The 21,739-nt window shown below is 45.2% G+C and overlaps 1 protein-coding gene across 2 annotated transcripts in view; it reads right to left on the bottom strand.

The window, feature by feature from the left end:
- Nucleotides 1–237: 237 nt before the first annotated feature.
- The window catches only part of LURAP1L (leucine rich adaptor protein 1 like), a 122,981-nt gene continuing 101,479 nt past the window's right edge, over nucleotides 238–21,739 (bottom strand). For both annotated transcript variants that reach the window (XM_085633664.1, XM_085633672.1), the window contains one exon: nucleotides 238–1,839. In XM_085633664.1, coding sequence (XP_085489790.1) covers nucleotides 1,453–1,839 — 387 coding nt within the window. In that variant the 3' untranslated portion in view covers nucleotides 238–1,452. The remainder of the gene's footprint in view (nucleotides 1,840–21,739) is intronic.

Raw genomic sequence — 21,739 nt, 5'->3', positions numbered from 1 at the left:
AGCGGAGTTTTTGGGAACTCCACGTGCTCCACGGAGTGTGGAAAACTCCACAAACGGAGCAGAGTTCAGCACCCAGGATAACATAAAACATAACATGTGCATTTGTAGCGCAAAAGGCTGAGTGGACTCGCTGGAATTTGAAACTGTGACCATAAGGTCGAACCAAGCCCCTACAGTGGCGCATTAGTCCATTAAACCAACAGTACCGGCGTTCACAGGACTGCTTGACACTGTGGAAGCTGTAAATGTGTGAGGATTTATTTAAATGCCATGTAAATTTGTGGACAAGCCTACATTGTCTGCTTTCTGCTTATGTTCAACACAGTCAACTTTACATGCTTGACCAATGGCCATAAAGAACATTTGGCAAAGACGGTCTTCTAGTTGCTCCATATATCATTAACACATTTTTTAGGGTTTGTGAAGCTTTCCAAATTGGTATAAAATGGCAGTGTCAAATAAGTTCACAATATTGTACAAATTCCTTTGGATTCAGTTTCACTTCCCCAGTGCAGCTGGAGAGCATGCAGGCTCGACAAAGTCCGTCCAGAAAGGCAGTCAGTATCTTGCGGTTTAAATAAGAAATGGGATTAATATTCACTGGAATAAAAATTACAAAAAAATAATACCAAATGCAGTTTTATTTCTCGACTGAAATATAGTAAAACTGCAATCCCCAAAATCTCATTTGAAAAATAATTGCTTTCTTAAACTGGACAATACATTTATTATATTTTAGTTCCATTGGAAATAAAAACAAACACAATAAATTAATAAACACATACCCGAATAAGACACAAAAAGATCGACCTGAGCGCTAAAAAAGCTACTTCAAAAAACAGTGTTCCAGAAGGACGAATACAACAGCAACAGACCGGCCCCAGCTGCCAAGCTTCTCAAAAATGAGTTCATTGCCAGATAACAAATTTTCAGTGGCCCTGAGAAGGCTTAGCTCTTTCGCTTAGGAGTTTTCTCAAACTTTGCAGACCCAGAGAGCATATCATACAAGAGCTAAAACCAAGGCACGTCATCGAACATAGCCACATTAAAGGAGTATGGTACCATCTCCTACAAAGTGAACAAAAGTAAGGTTTCCAACAACCCAGATTTCCCTTTCTTTACCATATCCTATCATGGGTTTGCATACTTACTTTTAAAAAAAAAGTTTTTACACAATAGCCCAGTATGTTCCTGGCATACTCTTTGCACTTTGTAAATTGGGTATTAAATTGGCTTTTGTAAAAGGCTGCAGAGGCACGCTGCTGAATAAACAAGCTGTGACAGTAAGAAAGCTCCTCGGCACATGTTAGGAACCTTGGAAAGAAACAAGAAACCAATCAGTTTCAGAACATTATAAAGTCCAACCATGGTATACAGTATGACGTTTAAAGTTGATGACCATGCAACAACCCAGTAGCAGCTTGTACGGAAAGTAAGGTTCCACATTTCTTATTAACCTAAGCAGAGGTACTCGTCTGTGTCATTTTTGGGGCGCTTGAGCAAAGAATGACTCTCCACTGAATCCTCCGTCACTGAAACATCACTAAACTGGTCAAAATCTGAGGGGGTGAAATGGCCCGGAACAGTGTCTGCCAAGGTGTCCAGGTAACTTCCCACCGAGATGCCATCCATGCCGTCGCTGCAGTCCTGTAAACTATTATAGCTGCCATGGAGAGACGTGTCCCTGCTCTCCAATAGGCTGCACAGGCTGTCACTCAAGCTGCTCCCTCTGCTGACAGGGATGCCCTTGTCTTCCATCATCCATTTAATGGACTCAATGTTTTCGTTGATGATAAGAAGCTGGCGCATCAATTTGACATCGGTCGCTCTGAGGTGACTCTGCATGCAAGAAAGGAGAAACACAGAGGTATATTAAAATACAAACTTATTTAAGCTGGAATTCGGGAGTACATCAGGGGTGCTAAAAGAGTAAGTTACACGTACACAGAGCACAATCTTTGTGAATCAGAGCTATTGTTTTAATAAGTGCACTCGTTCATCAGTGTGCAGACTGGCTAACTAGCAGCTTTGTGAACTTATGAAAGGCCATGCAGGATTCTTTAAGTTACCCCTACAACCCAGAAATAAGTGCCCACGTGGCCCTGGTGCTGCTGATGTGGCAATAGCGTCTGGTAACAAAACTGCAACCAACAGAGTATAAGGGGCCCCTTTTGGAAAAATGAAATCTCAAAGTTATCCATACATGAGAGTGACCAAATATTTCTGACCCAGAAATAACTACACATGACAATTACATGGTTGCTCGTTCAACTGTGTTTTAGTCATTTTTAATTAAAGATCGGATTCCAGTTCCATGTATACAAGTGATTTTATTAAACAACAAAAGATAACACAACATGTTAGGTTACCAATTGCCGTCCCCACCCTGTATCTAACCTCTATCCTGCATCCGACACATCATCTCTAAAATCCTCTCAGCTGCCACTTCTCTCAACAGCGACACATTTTAGCATGTAGGACAAATCACCAATGGTAAGAGATGACACTTAAAAGTAGGTATATTCTCCACGTGGTAAAAATAAAAAGTAAACTTTGGCTGATGCCCTTTGGTGCTTCCACCTCAAGAAATGACTTTGTACCCGGTCTCCTCCCGAAGACCTCCCTACTGTGCCCTACAATGGTAGAATGAGGGCCATCCTACACAAGCAAAGGACCATTAAGCAATGAAAAGACAATGCATAATCCAACACAAAGCCATTCAGACCAATCGAAGGTAAGAGAACCTGTGGACCATCAGTTATGGCCAGGAAGTCTTCGTGTGACAAGTTTATTTAAGTGCGTTAGACACAAGTGCCTTTCGCACAATTAATTAGATGAATGAACCTCTTTACAAAATAAATTAGATACAGTTAAAAAAAAATGCTAGAGTCTGTGCGTAACCCTCTAGTACAGCTGCAATGTCTTTGGGGTGGTCTCTTTTATACTTATTCATAATGGTGCAGCTTTTGAATCGTGTATGTATTAACAACATTTCTTTCGCTGCATTTGCTTGCACTTTGGCTCTGTTGCTACTGTATAGGTGGCATTAGGTTTCAGAGGTGCTTATGGTCTGGTACGATTACTAAAGGACCTGTGGATTCTTCTTAGGACCGTCTGTATCTTTTGCTCCATGAAGAGCTTTGGCTTGTGCTCTCCAGGTATTTGCACTGGGGTCATATAGTGCTAGTCTGAGGTAGATGTTTCTGCTAAGGTGCCCTGTTTTTCTTTGTTCAGTCTGCACCATCTACTTTACTGTAGGCACTTTGTGTCTGACTGCCCAATCCTTTGCCTGGATTGCTCCATCAGTCTTCTTGTTGAGTCTGACGGGTCGCAGAGAAGGTAAAATACTGGCTAATCACTTGATTTGAGGGGCTCTTTGGCTATTACTCGCAAGGTTGTATGCTTGTGAGTACAATGATCCGGGGAACACGCTAACACACATTTTTTCAGGTTTTGCCAATCAGCTGATTGTTGGTGGATTTTCATTGTTTCATCCCACACATTACTGGTGATATTCTGCATCTGTCTTGCATGGGGTTGTAGCCAACATCTGTTTCAAGTGTGATGGTAGGGAAGCCTAACAAAAGCATGAGTAATGCCTTCCAGAACTTCCTTTCACGGGGTACTATTTTTTCAGGGGTTTTATCCAGTCCTCAGAGATTATTTTAGATTTTGTAGTCTAGATTAATAAAACCAGAAGTTCTATGTGAGTTTGCACTGTTCTTTGCACCTTTTTTGTTTAGTGGTACGATTATGATTATGCTGTTCAGAAATGAAGCAGGGCAGACCTGGGGCTGCATTATACATATGGCGCACTACCCCAATGCTTCAAAGCCCATCTGTGTTTTACAGTCCAGGTAGCATGCCGTCTGCATTTTTAAGAGGGGAAAGAGATCCCCTAGCATGCGGTGCAGTGAATGGCTGCACCCGCCTGCAAGGGGGTATCTGATCCATGGGGACCCCCTTTCTCCACTTTAGAGTGCTGCCTTTAGGAGAAACCCTGAAAGTGTGTCTCCTGAGGACATGTTTGCATATACACCTGTATCACTAATATGGCACAGGAACAGAGGCAAAGTGATTCCCTCATTTACATGGGGCCACACCCCAATGCAAATGAGGGAAGGACCGGTCATGATAGCACTGGCACACATTTAGCGCCAGTACTATCAGTATTACAGAAGGGGATGCACAAGTGTTTGTGACTCCTTTAATATCATTGTGCCCCGGGGTGCATAAAGGAGGTGCACACGCCCGTTGTGCCCCCAGGGCACAATGTATAATACGGCCCCTGGAGTGTCAGTTGCTTGAGAGGGGCATTAGCTGTGTTAAATGCACAAGCATGTAAGATAAGAGTAATTGAGAATACTGGGACGCAGGTTAAGGCACACTTCTGGGGTTTCCTCTTTTGATGAGGTGGCCAAATAAAGACCATTGATACCTACCTTTGCAGATGGCCCAACACGTACATTCTTAGCTGCCAAAGTCTCTCTAATAGCCATTCCCCTTCCACTGGGTTCTTCATAACACACCAGTGTTGACTGGTGATCTGGAGCGCTTATGATCAAAGTACAGAAAGAATTCAGATTCCTAACACTCCTGCAGAAGATGGAAGGTACACCCTGGACAACAATTTGGACTCACTGCATTTATATTTGGGAACCTGTAAGGGACGCCCATTCAATCAGGTCTTTAAGGTCATGTTGCCCTGCATCAAGACTGAATATCCAACATTGCTCAATAATCAGTAAACCAGACGCATAAGTTCCACCTTGTGTAGATGAATATAAAGTTCAATCAGAAAACAGTTCAGGTGGTTGTAAATGGGAACCTTGCAATATTGGACCTCATTCCCTGTCAACTCTGCGAGGCGATATTGGGACTAGAATTAACAATTCAGGCTGGCGCCTCTCTGTGGGTTAGTGGGGATCAAATGCTAAGCTAGCTGGAATGGGTAGTAACCAGCCAGAACAATAATTGCTGGGTTCTTAAATGGAAGTTTAAATAAAGTGCAGGAAGTTTACCACCACCATTTACCACCTGCTGGCAACCCATGGCAGGCAAATACTTGGCTCTGAGGAGCATCGTGGGCTTCCCCATTATTTCTGGAGGGGGGATGGTCGGAGGCCGGGCAATGCCTCAGTCCACAACCTCTAAAGCGGAGATTTTTTAGGATGTGAATCTGGTCTTTGCAGTTTTGGGACCAGAATTACTGGACCACTCTTAGCTGCTTGGAGCAATCCTGCTGCGGATACTGCGCCTGGCAACTTGGAATGAGAGTTGAAGAATTGAACAATCTCTAATATCACTTCAGCACACATTTATTCTGTGTTAGCCCATATGGGCTTCTGCCTTCTGATTGTCTATGCCAACATTCAACAGCTTAAGGAGCACTCTATTCCAAAACCACATCAGTTCCTCTGTAAGGGTTTTTCCTAGATATCCTACAGATGTTAAGATAGGGTGCACTTGTGTGGTGCCTAAGGCCTGAAAAAAAAAAAGAACAAAAATGCAGTAAAGCTTTCACGTTGTAGGGAGAGATAGAAACTACTCTGAAGTTTGACTCTTAGTTCCTCGTTTATTCGAAAAGGCTTTTGTGCATGCACTTCATCAGCACCCTTGTGCTGATGGTGAAGCTTATAATTATTTACTACTCTTTCTACTATCCAGTCAAAATGTGGCAACACAGGACAGCTAATCTAATTTCTCTTTCCTCTTTTTAGTGGTTAATAAATGTCACTTTTCAAAAATACACAGCATAATTACGGGCTCAGCAAATGTGGAGTTCTTTCTTAACTTTCACTGATAGTTGGTTAGCATGAACTTCATAATTCCATTTTTGCTACTTAGCTCCATCTAAAAATCAAACCAAGTGGTAAATTCTCTATAACATAACGTGTATTTGTAAAGCGCATGTTCACCCAGAAGGGTATCTTTTAGCTGAATTACAGAGGTTTATTGTTACCTAACTCAATGGTACTAATTTTATCGACCTCTGAAGGATAAAATGCTGAGTGGACCCGCCGGTATTTGAACCTGTGACCATGAGGTCAAACACAGCCCCTTACAGTGGATCCATTAGTCCACTAAGCCACCAGACTCAGCTTCTTTATCAGACCAATTCAGTGTAAACTACTCTAGTTGATTCATTTGTTTTTGAGCTTGGTTTACAAATCTTCATACATTGCATTATTGTAGCATTTTATTTGCAGGTCACACATTTTATTCATATGGTTACTCTCTTGCATGCATATCTTCAAGTCATAATTTCAGAAGTGAATTCAGTTGAAAAAGTCCTTCATGAGATATTAGATTCCTTTTCATGCAACTAATATATCATCCGTATAGCACCACCAATAGTTAATGATTTTATAAACGGGTTATTTGGACTACAAAAGGTGGATGCTTCAAAACGTGCCAGCCATGTTCCGGAGGCTGTCCTGGAAGGATTGAGTAGGAATTAAGCAGGAATGCCCCAAGATTCAGAGACACTCTTTCCTAAGAATTTACAGGGATTCAAAAGCCCTAGGGATGCCCAGACTACAGACTAGACTTTTGGTAGTCCTGGTTCCAGAATCTTGTGTGCCCAGTAGCGGGAGGCACGGATGGTGGGGCGGGGGGGAGGGTTGGAGGGGATAGGGGCAATGTAAAAACGTTTTTCTAAAACTCACCTTATCGCCGCTGTGTCGCTCCTCTGCGTCAGGACTCAGGAACCAGGAAGCAGCAGGCTACTCTGACCAAACAACGCTGCAATGCAGAGTTCTGATTGGTCAGGGGAGCCAGGGTGCTTACCAATCAACATGCTATAATGCAGCATTGTGATTGGTCTGAGCGTGGTGGTTCAGCCAGGATCAGTAAGCCTATGCATGTTCTCCACGCAGGCTGTAATGCCGCTTGCATGGAGAACAGGGAAAATGTACATGACTGTTTGGCCGGCCAGAGCATCTGACCTAGCCATCATATTGCACTTTCTCAAAGTTGTGGCTTCTATTGTAGCCTTAAATAGAGATTCAGAGGCAGAGAAGCAAAACCTCCAAGAAACTTAGGATTGGGCAAACCACTCCTCCCGTGCCCTGCTGCGAGAGCAGAGCAGCCCGGCCGCAGGCACAAATAAAATGATAATAACATTCAGTTATTATCACTTTATTTTTCCTTTAGTTACACTGCTTAAAAGCAGTGGGGCGACACTCCTCTGCCATAGCGGAGGAGCTGCCACTGTCTGTGCCCTGTGCATTTTTTGGGGCATTGGCACCAAAAGGCGCTTTTTCATCTGCCACCATTTCACAGAACTAGGAGAACGCAGGACAGTTTTTTCGCATAGTATTTTGATTAATCCTCCATGAAGCCTGCACAAGGAGGGAATAATGGCTGCGGCCCTGGAAGAACTTTCAGAGTGGTAGTGCCGTCATCAACATGATATCAATGAAGTCAAAAGGACTATGAAAAATCCAAGAATCACACGGAGAACAGGTATAGCAAATGAGCCACGCCCATTCAGCAAGAGTGGTGTAATATGTAGCCAGTGCTACATTTTGGAGCACACTGTTGCAAATATATTACTATGACATGGAGTGGTGGTGCACTGTCTGTTAGAGATAGCACATCTTCCTTTGGAATGGCCGCAAACTCTGCCCCGACCTGGAGTATTACGGATAAAGCCATACAGCACGAAAACAAACTATGTGTGGGAACCGAGTTTCAGTGAATATTTATCTTTGGTAAATCGCCAAGATAAATGTCTGGATTTCCTTTGATTCTATTAAAATCTTTGTTTCCATCACTCTTCAGAATTACAAGAAAGAAGTACTTCATTTGTACTTCCCTAGCTGGTGATATAGTTTGACATATGTGCACATATTATTTACCAGTATTTACGTTTTGTTGTGTGTTAGAGGAAAATGGGCATCCTATAGCGGTTCCTTCCACACACCCTGTACCCCAGCACGACTGTCAAATAGTTCACTTTACAAAATCCTCTCACTTTGCAGTCAGAGAAAAAAAGTACACATCAGACTCCATGCTAAAAGAATAAGCAGCTTGTCAAAACACATAGCCTGACATTTGACCTCTGTCATTGAATGCACTGCAAATATGACAAGATAAAAACAAAATGTAAAGGCAATTTTATTGGTATTTCACCTTCTGAACCCCAGCATGATTATTCTGGGGGTGATGCAGCACCCCTCGCACAGCTACTTCCAGCGGCAAGGAACATTGTGCTCTACAGGGCTGCACATGCTCTGCTGGCTAAATGCTGAAATAGACTCAATAATTTGAGAGGATGCCACATGGACAGCGCTGCAATCTTCCTGACAGGCCCTGAACCACAGAAGAGAGCATACACTCTGCCCTCATGAGAATCTCAGGAACATCTCAGCTGTGTGGATGAGCTCGCACCTTCAGGTTTCATGCGAAGGAGTACTTCAAGGAACCCCCCCTTAAATTCATGAATGCCCCGCATTTCACATTGAGCTTTCTATGCAGGACGGCTAGTTCAAGAGAGACACGGGCCTAAAAAAATAGGTTTTTACACACCTCTTGCTTCCTACCCATAAAAACTTCGTACTCTTTACTTGTGCATTTATCAACCGTGTTTCTCCATGAGAGAAGCCTGCTCTGAAGGGACATTCTTGGAAGGGATTAACAAATATTTTAGGGGGGAGTGTGTTGGCCTGGCCCAAGTGCATCAAAGAAACAGCCTGTGCGGGTCACATTCCAAAATGTAGCTGCTACTAAAATGCCAACATGCGTAGCCTCCATAGCACAATGCGGTAAGCAGAAATGTAAAAGGTTAACAAAGGCGCTTTCACCTTTGAGGCTGCATGATTACGCAAAAAGATGGGGCTCCCCGGAAGAATGTGATGAGGCCCCCCCCGAATCTCCCAGATTTCACTGGTTGTAATTGGCTTTGAGCTGCTTTAGGGAGGGGGGCTGGCAGTTTGGGGATCACCCCCCCCCCCCCCTACGGCATTATTTACAGAGGCCTGTGTTAGACCCTTGCTTTCGGGAACCCACATTATGACAGTAATGCTGAGCCGCACACTACGTTCATTTTATAGAGGAAACAACTGAGAAACATGGTTCAAAAGCCGTTTACTGGGTGGAAGGAAGGGTCGAGAGCGCGGGCCCTTACAACTGTACAGGAAGGAACAGCTTCCAAACAGCGCACACTGAACATGTAGAGCAGCCGAGCACGTGTGTTGAATGAAGGCACACGTTTTTCCCTTTCAGCAATGCCAAAGCAAAAACATGACATGCCAGGTAAGGAGGTGAATGGAAGATAGGGCACAGGAAGTCACAAGACCAAAGGGAAGGCAATCAACCCCCATTACAATTTTGATAACAAATCTAGATGCAAAAACGGCACCAATTTTACTAACTTGATTTACTAAATAATTGATTTAGACATTCAGATCTGTTCATTATTTGAAAACAGAAGCTCAGGATCTCAGTCCCCTAAGCTGGTGGGCAGAGGCGGCCACCAACAGTGGTGTTTGGAGAGGAGATGTTATGAGTCAAGACAATGACTGAGAGAAGTCAGTCTCTTGAAGCCACCATGCTCCAGGTCAGAGTGAGACCAAACGGAGCGCATCGCATTTTCTAGAAAAGATGTCAACCTCAATGATGAAATCTCACTAGTACGGAATAGCAATGATACACACATTTCCAAATACGGTGTGTCTTGAGACCATATGGGGAGTATTCACCAGAAATGGAGAAGTTCACAAAGGTCTGAAGTCCTGAATTCATGGTCGGAGATGAGGAAAATACTGTAAGAGTAAGAAGATGAGAAAGGAAGAGAGTTAAAGAGATGCAGATAGAACTAAGGTGTCGTGCTTGTTGTGTTTAGTTGTCATGCAGTCCAAACAAAAACCACGATAAAGGAATGTGCTTGACAAAGTAGACAGAGGTAAGTATACAACAGTTTTGGCTACAACAGAGTTAACTATATGCAGAAAAAAAAGAAAGATCTTTAGTAGTCGCGGAAATCCTATAAACAAGAAAATATTGTGATTTACAATCGCAATCAATCATGATAAAATATTTATGAATTGAGACTGGGCAAGAGTAGGGGCGCAAATACAATGATTACGAGTTTTGCACACTCATTACCAGAAGATGTGGTCAAGTGGTTTGAGCTGTTGACCTTGGAACATGGGGAACCAGCTCAAATCACCGCTCTATTAAAACAAAAACAAAATACACACACACACACACACACACACACACGAAGATAAGCTGCGATTAACCTTTCCTGGGTGGAACGTGTTTTTACATGACCCACCCTGCAACATGAACTTCCCTGAAATTCTGGATGTTTTTTTCATGCCTAAAAACGTTCTCACCCAGCCCTACTCGTGATAATTATACCAACAAAGTAACTGCACGATCCCTCCTTCCGAGACGAACAAGTAGTGCATCCGTAAAAATACTGCGCACTTCTAAGAAGTGATGTAGCCACCTTTGAAAAGGCCATATGTGGAGGAACCCGGCGCCCACCGCTCAAAAGTCTATTTAACCTCCTTAACTGAACATTGGCTTTGACGTCCTAATAAATCGTGCGTACAGCGACAGCTTCTTCTCTGGCAAGCACAAGAGACAGATCAAAACAGAACTAAACATGTCTAGCTATCAGTGTACGGCTGAAGGACTGCTGTCTTAAGGCTGCCACAACAGGGAGAAGCAAGCAAACTGTGCCAAGAAAAAGACACCAGGCATAAAAACAATGTTCTGTTTGAACTGGGGTTTTTTGTTTGATATGCACTTTGTTTGCACAGCTAGGCTCAAAAGCATTTTGTTGAAAGTAAACGATGGTCTGTGAATTACAGCCGGTTGCTAGTGCTGTGTATCCAGCCAAAGAAAAGGCCATTGATTCTCCCACACTCGAGTAACCAGGGCTGACGCACTTCCTTAAATAACTGCAAGGCGCGTGTTCCAAGCACGCGCGCACACACTCACGCACCGGGAGAACAATAAACAGTGTCTAAGAAAGCACCATGGATGTTACATCTGTTTTCATCAGGTGTACAATATGTAAAGTACCGGGCAAGCCTCTACTTAATGTTTAAGATGCTTTATTGAGATAATATACAAAGTAAAACATCAGTATAAATCATACAAACAGAGGTCAAATAGTAACATTCTCGAGACTGAAATAAAAGAAGTGAAATAGAGAAATAAGTTGAACCATGAAAACGGATAGGAATCAGGCGGGCAACTAGAGCCAAATTTCGGGGGGGGGCTGAAAAAGATTTCGGGGGGGCTAAGTCTTCCAGCCATAGGCAGAGTGGCTATAAGAAGGGGTGAAAACACCACAAAAGCCTCATTAACGAATAAATGGTCTTTTAAAGACCTGTGAAGTACTCGGGTGCGGCTGCAATTAAACGGACGCCAGCCCGCGAGTCTGTCTCAGCCGGGCTGACAAACATGACGGGGGGGGCTGAAGCCCGGTGAGCCCAATGGGTGTTGCGCGCCTGATAGGAATCATGTTGTAATTGCATTTGTATAGCGCTTACTTCCCCTGACGAGGCGCCGAAGCGCTTTTTTGGCGAGTAGAACGCTACTCCGGGACCCATAGTGGATTAGTGTTGAATTAGTATAGTGAAACATGCAAGTAAATTTTAAGTGGTGGATAGGTTAGTCAGTTATTTGGATTCGGAAGGACAGCAGAAGGATAGAAGAGGAATAAAGGTTTGTATTTATATAGCGCTTGTTACCCCTGATGGGGTGTTGAAGCACGCTACTCCGTAAACCCATAAAGGATTAGTGGTGAATTAGTATGGTGAAATATGATTTGAGTGGTTGATATTAGTCAGTTATTTGGAGTGAGAAGAATAGCGGAGGGATAGAAGGGGAAGAAAGGTTTGCATTCATATAGCACCCGTTACCCCTGATGGGTGTTGAAGCGCTTTTCTGGCGAGTATCACGCTATTCCGGAACTCAAAGGATTAGTGTTGACAATTAGTATAGTGAAATATGAAGTAATTTGAGTGGTGGATATGTTATTCAGTTATTTGGATTTAGAAGGGTAGGTGGCGGGATAGAAGAGGGAAAGAGGTTTGTATTTATATAGCGCTTGCTACCCCTGATGGTGTTTTGAAGCACTTTTTTGGCGAGTAGCACGCTACTCTGGAATCCATAAGGATTATTGTTGAATAAGTATGGTGAAACATGAAATTAATTTAAGTGGTGGATATGTTAGTCAGTTATTTGAATTGAGAAGGGTTGGGGAGGGGTAGAAAAGGGGAAAAGGTTTGCATTTATATAGCACTTGTAACCCTGATGGGGTGTTGAAACGCTTTATTGGCGAGTAGCACGCTACTCTGGAACCCATAAGGATTAGTGGTGAATTAGTATAGTGGAATATGGAATTTGAGAAGTGAACATGTTAGTCTGTTATTTTGATTGGAAAGGATAGTAGAAGAGTGAAGAAGATTTTTTTTCTTTTTTTTAGGTCATAGCAGTAGGAGGAGGCTTCTGGATGAGTGAAAAGGGTTTTTGGAGGGGAAGAGTTTAGAAAGGTTTGTTTTGGGGGATCGGTATAGTAAAAGAAGTGTCAGATGATGCAAGGAGGGGTAGAGTAGGAGAAAGTCTAGAAAGGGTTATTTTGGGGATCATAGTAGTGGTATAGGGTTGGGAATAAATGAGAGCATAGATGTAGAGGATATATTGATAGATGTATAGGGTGAGAGATAGGGTAGTGCATTGGAAAGAGTAGTAGAAAGCAGTTTGAGATGAGTCAGAAAGTTGGGCTGAAAGATATATTGAGAGAAGTATAGGCTGAGAAAAAGGGTAGTGCATTGGAAATGCTAAATTAGAAGAAAGTGATAAATATATAGATCCATAAGTACATTGAAAGTATATAGATGTATAAAGGAGGTAAGTATAGGTGGATTAAAGATATTGATAGAGGTACAGGATGAGAAAAAGGGTAGTGCATTGGATATGCTTTTTCAGGAGAAAAGTAACAGACACACAGATCCAAGTACAAGGAAGATACATAGATGCACAATGGAAACAAGTACAAAGACCAAAAATGTTGTTTTTTTTTAACACCAATTATTCTACATGTTTATACAAAGCAATATGCAAAGATAGGTACATATCTATATTGAAAATAAATGCTGATATACAGAGGGATATGCTGTAAATTTCTGTTTGCGTATGGTGCTTATGTGGGGAAGAGCTAATTCTTGAGTAGTTTTCAGAAGATAAGGTGGCTGTCCATGGATCTTATTTTGGGGGGTAAAGAGTTCCATAGTTTAGCTGCTCGAACAGAGAAGGATGTGCCACCCATGGTTTTTTTCTTGTATCTTGGGATTTTGAGGCGTGATGCCCCTTTAGAGTTGAGGTTCCTTTGTTGAATGCGTTTGGTGATTTAATTCCTGATGAAGAGCAGTCCCATTCCATGTATTGCCTTGTGGGTGATACAAAGTAGCTTGAATGTGGATCTTCTGGCAACAGGTAACCAATGCAGAGCTTTCAAGGCAGGTAAGATGTGGTCTCGCGGTTTGATATGCAAGAGTAGTCTGGCAGCCGAGTTCTGAATCCATTGTAGTCTTTTCATGGTCGTTAAAGGTGATCCGTGGTAGAGGGTATTGGCATAATCAAGTTTGGACAGAACAAGGGAGGTGGTAGCTTGGACCTTGTGTGGAAATCCCAAATGATGGAAAATTCGCAGCAGCGTTTTTATAGTAACAAAGTTTGATCTTGCTAGTTTGTCCACTTGGGCATTCATCGACAGCTTGGAGTCATGGTCATTCCGAGGTTTCTTACTTCCTTCGATACTTTAGGCGGTGATCTCAGTTAATCAGGCCAGGCGGCAAGCGGGACATAATGTTTCCAATCGCCACACGTGATTATTTCTGTTTTGGAAGGATTCAATTTGAGATGGCTCCAAGTCATCCACTGATCCACGGCTCTGAGACAACTGAAAATTGGGGATTTTCCAATGTCTTTGGGGCATTCCAACTGAAGGAGTATTTGCATGTCATCTGCATAGTTATAACACGTGAGGTGAAATTGATTGATCAGTACCGGTAATGACTTCATGTAGATGTTGAAAAGCATGGGCGATGTGATAGAACCTTGAGGGACCCCTGCTTTTGTGGAATATGGTTTGGACGAGAAAGGTGGGGTTATGGATATTAGTTCTGTTTCAAAAGGTAGGACGTGATCCAGTCTAGAGCAGTTCCCTCTATGGCGGCTTCATAGAGTCTTTGTTTCAGATTGTCATAGTTAACCGTGTCAAAAGCAGCCGAGAGGTCCAAGGGGAGTAGTGCAGCAACCCTGTTGTGGTCTACTGTATTCTTCAGGTCACCCCAGATGGCAAGGAGGGCAGATTCAGTACCTCTTCCCAGACGGAATCCTGTTTGGAAGTCTGAAAGTATGTCATTCTCTTTAATGAATTGTGACATCTGGACGAACGCTGCTCTTTCTATCAGTTTGCCCAGGAAAGGTCCATTTGTAATGGGTCTGTAGTTGTCAGGGTTCAGCGGGTCCAAGTTTTTTTTCTTCAGTACAGGGCGTATGTAGGACTTTTTGAGTTCTTCTGGAAATATTCTGGTAGTTAAGGAATTGTTGATGATTCTTCTTACTGGGGTGGCAGCAGAGGTTGTTAAAAGAATTGTCTTGAACGTTTGTGGTGCTCAGGGGTCAGAAGGGCTGCCAGCAGGCCTGCTTGCTTTGACCAAGTCCATAAATTCATCATGTGAGATGTGTTGGAAGGAACCGAGAGGCTGGGTTAGAGTATTCTTGGATTGTTGTTTTGTACAAGGGTTAGTGCTGGTGCTTTGTTTCGGTTTTAAGTACGAGTCCAATGTGTCTGCTTTGTCTGTGTAATGATTTGCCAGTTTGTCTGTGAAATCTTGAGTAACAGGATGCGTTCCTTCTAGGCAATTTGGTTTGCAAAATTCAGGGAGTATTTTACAGAATTCTTTATTTGCACATTTAGCATTTTGAATTCTGTCTAAATAGTACGTTTTCTTAGCTTTTTTGATAGCTGACTTGTATAATCTGCTAATTTTCTGTAGGTGAAGTTTGTCTTGTTTGGCATTTGTTTTGAGCCAGGTACGTTGCAGATTTCTAATTTGTTGTTTTATGTCTTATTTCTATGTTTCTCCAAGGCGCTTTTTTTCTTTTGATCTGTTGTGCGGTTTTGAGATAAGTAGTATATCCAAATGTTCATGCATGTTCCATGTGTGCAACCACATCCATTTGCGGTTTAAAAATATGACCACATTTATGGGGCCTATGTCGATTCCCGTCACAAACTGTAACTGGGGTACCTGCTGTTTTAATGCAAAATGGCATTCGTCTTTTAAACCGTTGTACGCACGCCCTGCATTCAATTGCACCCCTGCTATCACAATCTGTGCGTCTCAAAGCAATTTTAACTCGAGTGCAAAATGGTCAGATTTTATCAGCACACACTGCATTTGTGAATGCAGATATTCAATTTGCATTCACATTTATATTTTATTTTTTGTTTAAAAAAGGCATATCTTAGCTGTGTGGTTCAGAACAGGCACAACAACGTTGTTCTTGTTTATCAAAGGTACTCTCCCAGGATCTAGGAAAAGTCTCCCATCCTCTTAAATACATTATTGCAGTTTAGTTAATTTCAGGGGAATCCCCCCATAACACTGTGGACAATGTAAAACAACACCACAATAAAAAGTGCTATACAGTTCAAATGAAATACAATTAAAAGTAAGACATTTATTTGGGGAAGCATATAGAACAACGAAAACAGGTTATTTAATTTTACAAAGGTTAAGATTTTGGCCACGTTCAGGGCATCTGCTTATAGACAATGCCCATGTAGTTTAGCAAAAAAAATTATTTCAGAAGAGTCAGATCTGAATATTCTTAAAGCAAGCCAAAATGGTTTCAGACCCATCAGTCTACACAATGGTAGAGCCTATTTTTTTCGTAAGTAGTAAATATTGTGGGCTCAAAAACAGAAAGTGATCAGATGATTCTTTTTCAGTAAAGAAGGCCGGGCAACAATCATTACAACGGGTGTTAATAGTCCATTTAGAATAAGAAGTCTGTAAAGGAAGAATGCCAAATCTGAAATTAATGTATACATTTTTACCGGCAGACAGTTGAATCTTATACGCATAGGTCTCATACGGGTGAACATTTCTGGTATAAAAATACTGTAGAAAAAAACCCTATGCCAGTGTTCACAATTTCCATTTGCTTCACAAATGGCCCTTAAAGATTCCTTCCCTACAGTTTTTGACCATCTATTGATTTGGTGAAAATTAGCCCAAAGGTTTGTTAACCAATTTTTGTGAGCCAATTTTTTATATTCCCTCAGCAACTTAACCATGCAAACATGGTCTAGAACCAAGATCTCCTGCACGGAGCTTTGATAGTGAGCACATTCGTCCACACTCGATAACCTAACCCAATATAATAAGAGTCTGATATTTGCAATGCGGTCAACTCTATTAGCAGCCAAATCTAATTGAAAAGGGAGAAGAGGGGGTGCTACGTAGGAATGCAAACAAAGATCTTAGAAAAGCTTTTTCTATTGTACATAGCAAAGAGCTATTCCTGTGACCCAATATCTCTATGCTATAGAGTGCTCCCCCAATCAACTTAAATGTTAAGCGCTGGAACAACAGGTCTAGAAGATGCATTACATTTCTTCGAGACTGTAAATGACCTATGCTTCGGGATCATTCTACTTTTATTGATCTTAGCTGATCACGATAAATTATCGGATAATGTAACTCTCAAGTACTCAAAGGTTGGCTTTACAGTAACTACCATCTTACCCTTAAAGGTAGGAGGGGGATTAAAGGTCATGTACTTTGTCTTCGGAGGATTGTTCTCCAAGCCACTTAATGTACAGAAGGAGGAAAACAAGGGCCTGTAATCCCTTAAGTGTCCTGGAGATTAGAATTGCATCATCAGCAAACATCAAAACTAAAACTTTGATGCATGATGATGGAGCGGCATTTTGGCTCTTGCCCAGGTAATTAACAACCCCATTGATGCAAAGTGAAAACAATGTTGTGGCTAGCGCACAACCCTGCCTAACTCCTCTAGGTACAGGGACGCTATTAGTAAGGCCCCCCACCCCACCAGTTTCCATTTGGCTTATGGATATGTTTGGGAGTGAAGGCGAATGAGGACACCCAATAAATGGTCAGGGGTGCCATAATTTCTCTAGACATCCCAAAAATCAAAAGCAGAACGTAGATCAACAACATTTGTATACACATGGCTTTTCTTCAAAAAACATATTTCCAACACAAAACCTGAAAATGAAAAACTTGGTTAATGGTACTAATCCTAGTTTGAGAGCCTGCTTGGAAATCTGTCAGTAGTTAATTTCCAACCATATAATCAGTTCGGCTCAGACATGCCTACTGACAACTTTATTAGGTTATCTAGGTGGCTGATAGGCCTCTTGGACGGATTGTCGTTATGGGCCTTATCATGCATCACATTTGTCATCGCTTCCTTCCACGTTTCTGGCATTTCCGTTCCCTCAGCTATCATGTTAAACAGCAGATTTATATAAGGTACCCAAATTACTGGTTTAGAAAGGGACAGGTCCCCAGGTATACTATTGGGTCACATATAATTTCAAATAGATGTCTCTGAAATGGATTCACATAACAAGGGTCAGCATATAACGCAACTCTTCAGACCCTGAGATCATCAAAAATTCTTATGACTTTACTGTATTGTTGCTCTCGAGATGCTCTGTGGGGGACGACTGATTGCTTCTACGTATGATGGGGGGTAGGGATTTGACTGTGTTGTCATGGAATGTTAACGGCCTGGGGGACAGGATTAAGCGTGGTGTGGTCCTGCAGTACCTGAAACGTATCTCACCAGATGTTGTCTTCCTGCAGGAGACACACCTTATAGGTAACTCCTTTCATGCCATGAATCGGCGAGGCTATCGTTTGGTGGCCCATTCGGGCTTCACCTCGGGCTCGCGGGGGGTGGGTATCATGATTAAGAACTCGCTCCCGCTGGAGATTGATGAGGTGCGCCATGATGAGAGGGGACGCTACACTGTTCTGGTGGGTAGAATGGAGGGTAGAGTGTTTGTTTTTATATCAGTGTACGTCCCGCCTGGGTTACAATCTACTACATTTGCGGACTTGGGGCGCCTCCTCCTGGACCTCCCGGGTGGCCTGCTGGTGGTTGGGGGGGACTTTAATGCGGTAGTTTCTGGGTCTATGGATCGCCATCCCCCTAGGGACCTCCCCCGGGCACAGGCCTGGCTGTCCGGCCTTTTAGATACTCTGGGCCTGGTGGATTGCTGGCGACTAAAGCATCCCGCGCTGCGGCAATACACCTTCCACTCGGGTGCCCATGGTAGCCTCTCGCGGCTTGATTACATCCTTGTCCCGGCGGCCTCTGCTGGGAGGGTGGGAGAGGTGTGCCATCTGGCGCGGGGCATTTCAGATCACTCCCCAGTACTGTTACATTTCGATGTCTTCCTTAGGGGGGAGGGCAGGGTGGCTCCAATCAATGCTTGGTACTTGCGTGACCCCACTATTCGTGCCGACTTGATCAAATCCTTACAGAGATACTTTGATGAGAATGTGGGGTCTGTCCCTTCGGCCATCTCCCTGTGGGAGGCTTTTAAGGTAGTTCTCAGAGGGGAGGCCCTCTCCTTTATCTCCCATGCCCGGAGGCGCGAGCGGGAGGAGGTAACCCGGGTGGAGGCCGAAATTGCGGAACTAGAGGGTGACCTGGGGAGCGGGGTAACAGACGCCAAGTTGCATGTTTTGCACCTCAAGCGGGCGGCCTATAGGGCCCTCGTCACGGAGGCGGCCAGGGGCCTCAGTAGAGAGCAACAGGGGCGACTGTATGATGTGGGTGATAAGGCTGGTAAATTGATTGCGTGGTTGGACAAGAGGGAGAGAGCGAGTCGTGTGGTGCCTTTGATTGAGGGGATGGATGGTGCGCCTGTCACCGAGCCGGAAGCCATTGTCTCCTGCTTCGCGGATTACTTCTGCGAGGTGTATTCCCCGGTTTCTCCCTGCTCGGAGGAAGATTCCCATGCCCTGCTTCGGGACATCGCGCTGCCCTCCCTTACGGTGGAGGACAGGGATTTGCTGGACGCTCCTCCCACCTCGGACGAAATTGCCCTGGCTATTCGCTCGGTCGCATCCGGCAAGGCCATGGGCCCCAATGGTATCCCCATCGAGCTTTACAAGCTGCGACCGGATGTACTGGCGCCCCACCTGCGCGCCATGTTCCTGGCGGCCCACTCGCAGGGTTCCCTCCCGCCGGACCAGCGTCTGGCCACAATCGTGGTGATCCACAAGGAGGGGAGACCCCGTGAGCGGGTTACATCCTATAGGCCTATCTCGCTCTTGAACGCGGAGCCCAAAATCCTCGCCAAGGTACTGGCCAACCGGCTGGTTGGCGTGGTGGGCGATTTGGTCCACCAAGACCAATCTGGCTTTATACCCCATCGCAACACGGCTCTTAATCTGCGACGCTTGCATGGGGTGCTCGCGCGTGTCCCGTTTGTGCGGGAGCCGGCCATCTTGGCGTCCTTAGACGCCACCATGGCGTTTGACACGCTTGAATGGCCATACATCTGGGCGATGCTGGCGAAATTTGGATTTGGACCGGGATTCATTAGCTGGGTCAAATTGTTGTATTCGGGCCCATTGGCGCAGGTGGTGGTGAATGGGCGAGTTTCGGCCCCCTTCGCGCTGGGGCGGGGCACGCGTCAGGGTTGCCCCTTGTCGCCGCTCCTGTTTGCATTGGCCTTGGAGCCCTTGGCGGAGTGGCTGCGGTGGCACCCCTCTATCCGTGGTCTCCGCTGGACCCCCGAGCATGAGGACCGCGTGTCCCTCTACGCCGATGATATCCTCTTGTATCTCGCCTCCCCGCGTAACTCGCTGATTGTCCTGGTTGATGTTTTGCGCTCCTTCGGTCGTAACTCAGGCCTTGTCATCAACTGGGCGAAATCCTGCGTGTATGTGCTCTCCGGGGAGGCTCCGGCCCTACCACGGGACTGCCCGATCCAGATTGCCTCCCAGGGGTTCCGGTACCTGGGTATATATATTACCCTAGACCCGGAGGCCCGCTACGAGCGGAATTTGCTACCCCCCCTCCAGCGCTTGCGGGAGGACGTTGCGCGCTGGCGGCGTCTTCCGCTTTCGCCGCTTGGCCGAGCGGCCTTGTTTAAGATGATGTCCTTGCCGCGCTTTCTGTATGCGCTTCAGCACACTATGGACTTGGTTCCGGCGCGCTACTTCCGTGAGGTGGAGAGCCTGCAGCGGCGCCTGTTCTGGGACGGGAGGCCGCGTATTGCTCTGGCTAAATTGACGCTCCCGTGGTAGGATGGGGGGGTTGCCCTCCCGGACATTAAACGGTATTACTGGGCCTCCCAGCTCGCTGCGATTAATCATGGCCTTTACGGGCCCGCCCTGAACCCGGCATTTGAAATGGACAAGATGCTCCTGCCCGGTGGCGACTACAATCGAGCGCTCTACTCTGGCGCGCCCGACTCCCGTCTGACGGGACCGACGCGTGTCATGGTGCGTGTCTGGCACGCGGCTAATGCAGCGATGGGGTGGAAGGACCGTTTGACCCGGGCGACACCGCTATATGCGTCTGAGAGGTTGGGCTCCCTGTGGACATCGAAGGGCTTCGAGAAGTGGGACACGATCGGAATCAGCACAGTGGGAGACCTCTGGACAAGGGGTGGATTCAAAACTTTTGAGACGCTGCGGACGGAATTTCAGCTGCAAGGCAGTGAGTACTTTCGGTACTTACAAGTCCGCCACGCGCTGGGCTCCGTCTTTTCTGATGTCGCGTCCATTCCGGAGTCTTCCCCCCTGGAGGACAGAGTGCTGGATGGCCATGTCCCAGACAGCACGATCTCCCTTATATATAAAAAACTGATCAACGACAGATCGTGCCTGCTGACTAGTCTCCGCGAGGCCTGGGTTGCCGACGGGCTGGAACTGGACGACGAGGACTGGATTTCCGCGGTGGCCTCTCCGAAGGAGGTGGCCATCCCGGCTCGCCTTCGCTTCGTCCAGCTTAAGATCCTCCACCGGGTTTACGTGACGGGGCCAAGGCTTCTACGTATGGGCTTTGTTGGTGACGGATTGTGTAAGCGTGGCTGTGGTGCCTTGGCAACTTTCATGCATATTATGTGGGAATGCCCACAGGTGGAGCGATTCTGGCGTGGTGTGCATGAGGTCCTGCGTGTGGTGACGCGTGTTGCGCTGTTGCCTGAAGCGAGGAGATGCTTGCTGAATGTGTGGGAACCAAATGACTATTCGGTCCCGCAGACGCGGTGGGTGACTCTGGGATACATGATAGCTAAGCGCGACATTGCTCAATTGTGGGGATCCCAGTGGCCCCCAGCGGTGTTGGCCTGGAAAGAACATATGGATTTGTGTATGTTTCGTGAAAAGGTAGTGTATGTGGCGAGGGGTAAGCCTGGGGCGTGGGTGAAAATCTGGGGCCCCTGGAACGCCTATCGCGGGGGTATTTGTGAGCCGCCACTGCTACCGGCTGCCTCACCAGCTCCGTCCCCCTAGCCGACCCCCTCCCCCCGCCACGGCCGCGTGGTTCCCCTGTCCCCGATCTATTCCCATTCCCCTCTTCCGAGTTTGGCTGCTGGTTGGGACCCCCCACTTAAGGCGCACGTGCTGTCACTTTGGATGGCGGGTTGCCTTGCGGGTGTGGTTTTTTGTGTTGTGCTGTTTTGAAAAAAGGAAACCGTATTGTG

This window comes from Triturus cristatus, chromosome 2_1 (genome assembly GCF_964204655.1).
Source record: "Triturus cristatus chromosome 2_1, aTriCri1.1, whole genome shotgun sequence".
NCBI lineage: Eukaryota > Metazoa > Chordata > Amphibia > Caudata > Salamandridae > Triturus > Triturus cristatus.
The sequence above is the reverse complement of the archived record's forward strand: the minus strand, read 5'-3'. Positions and strand labels throughout refer to the sequence as shown.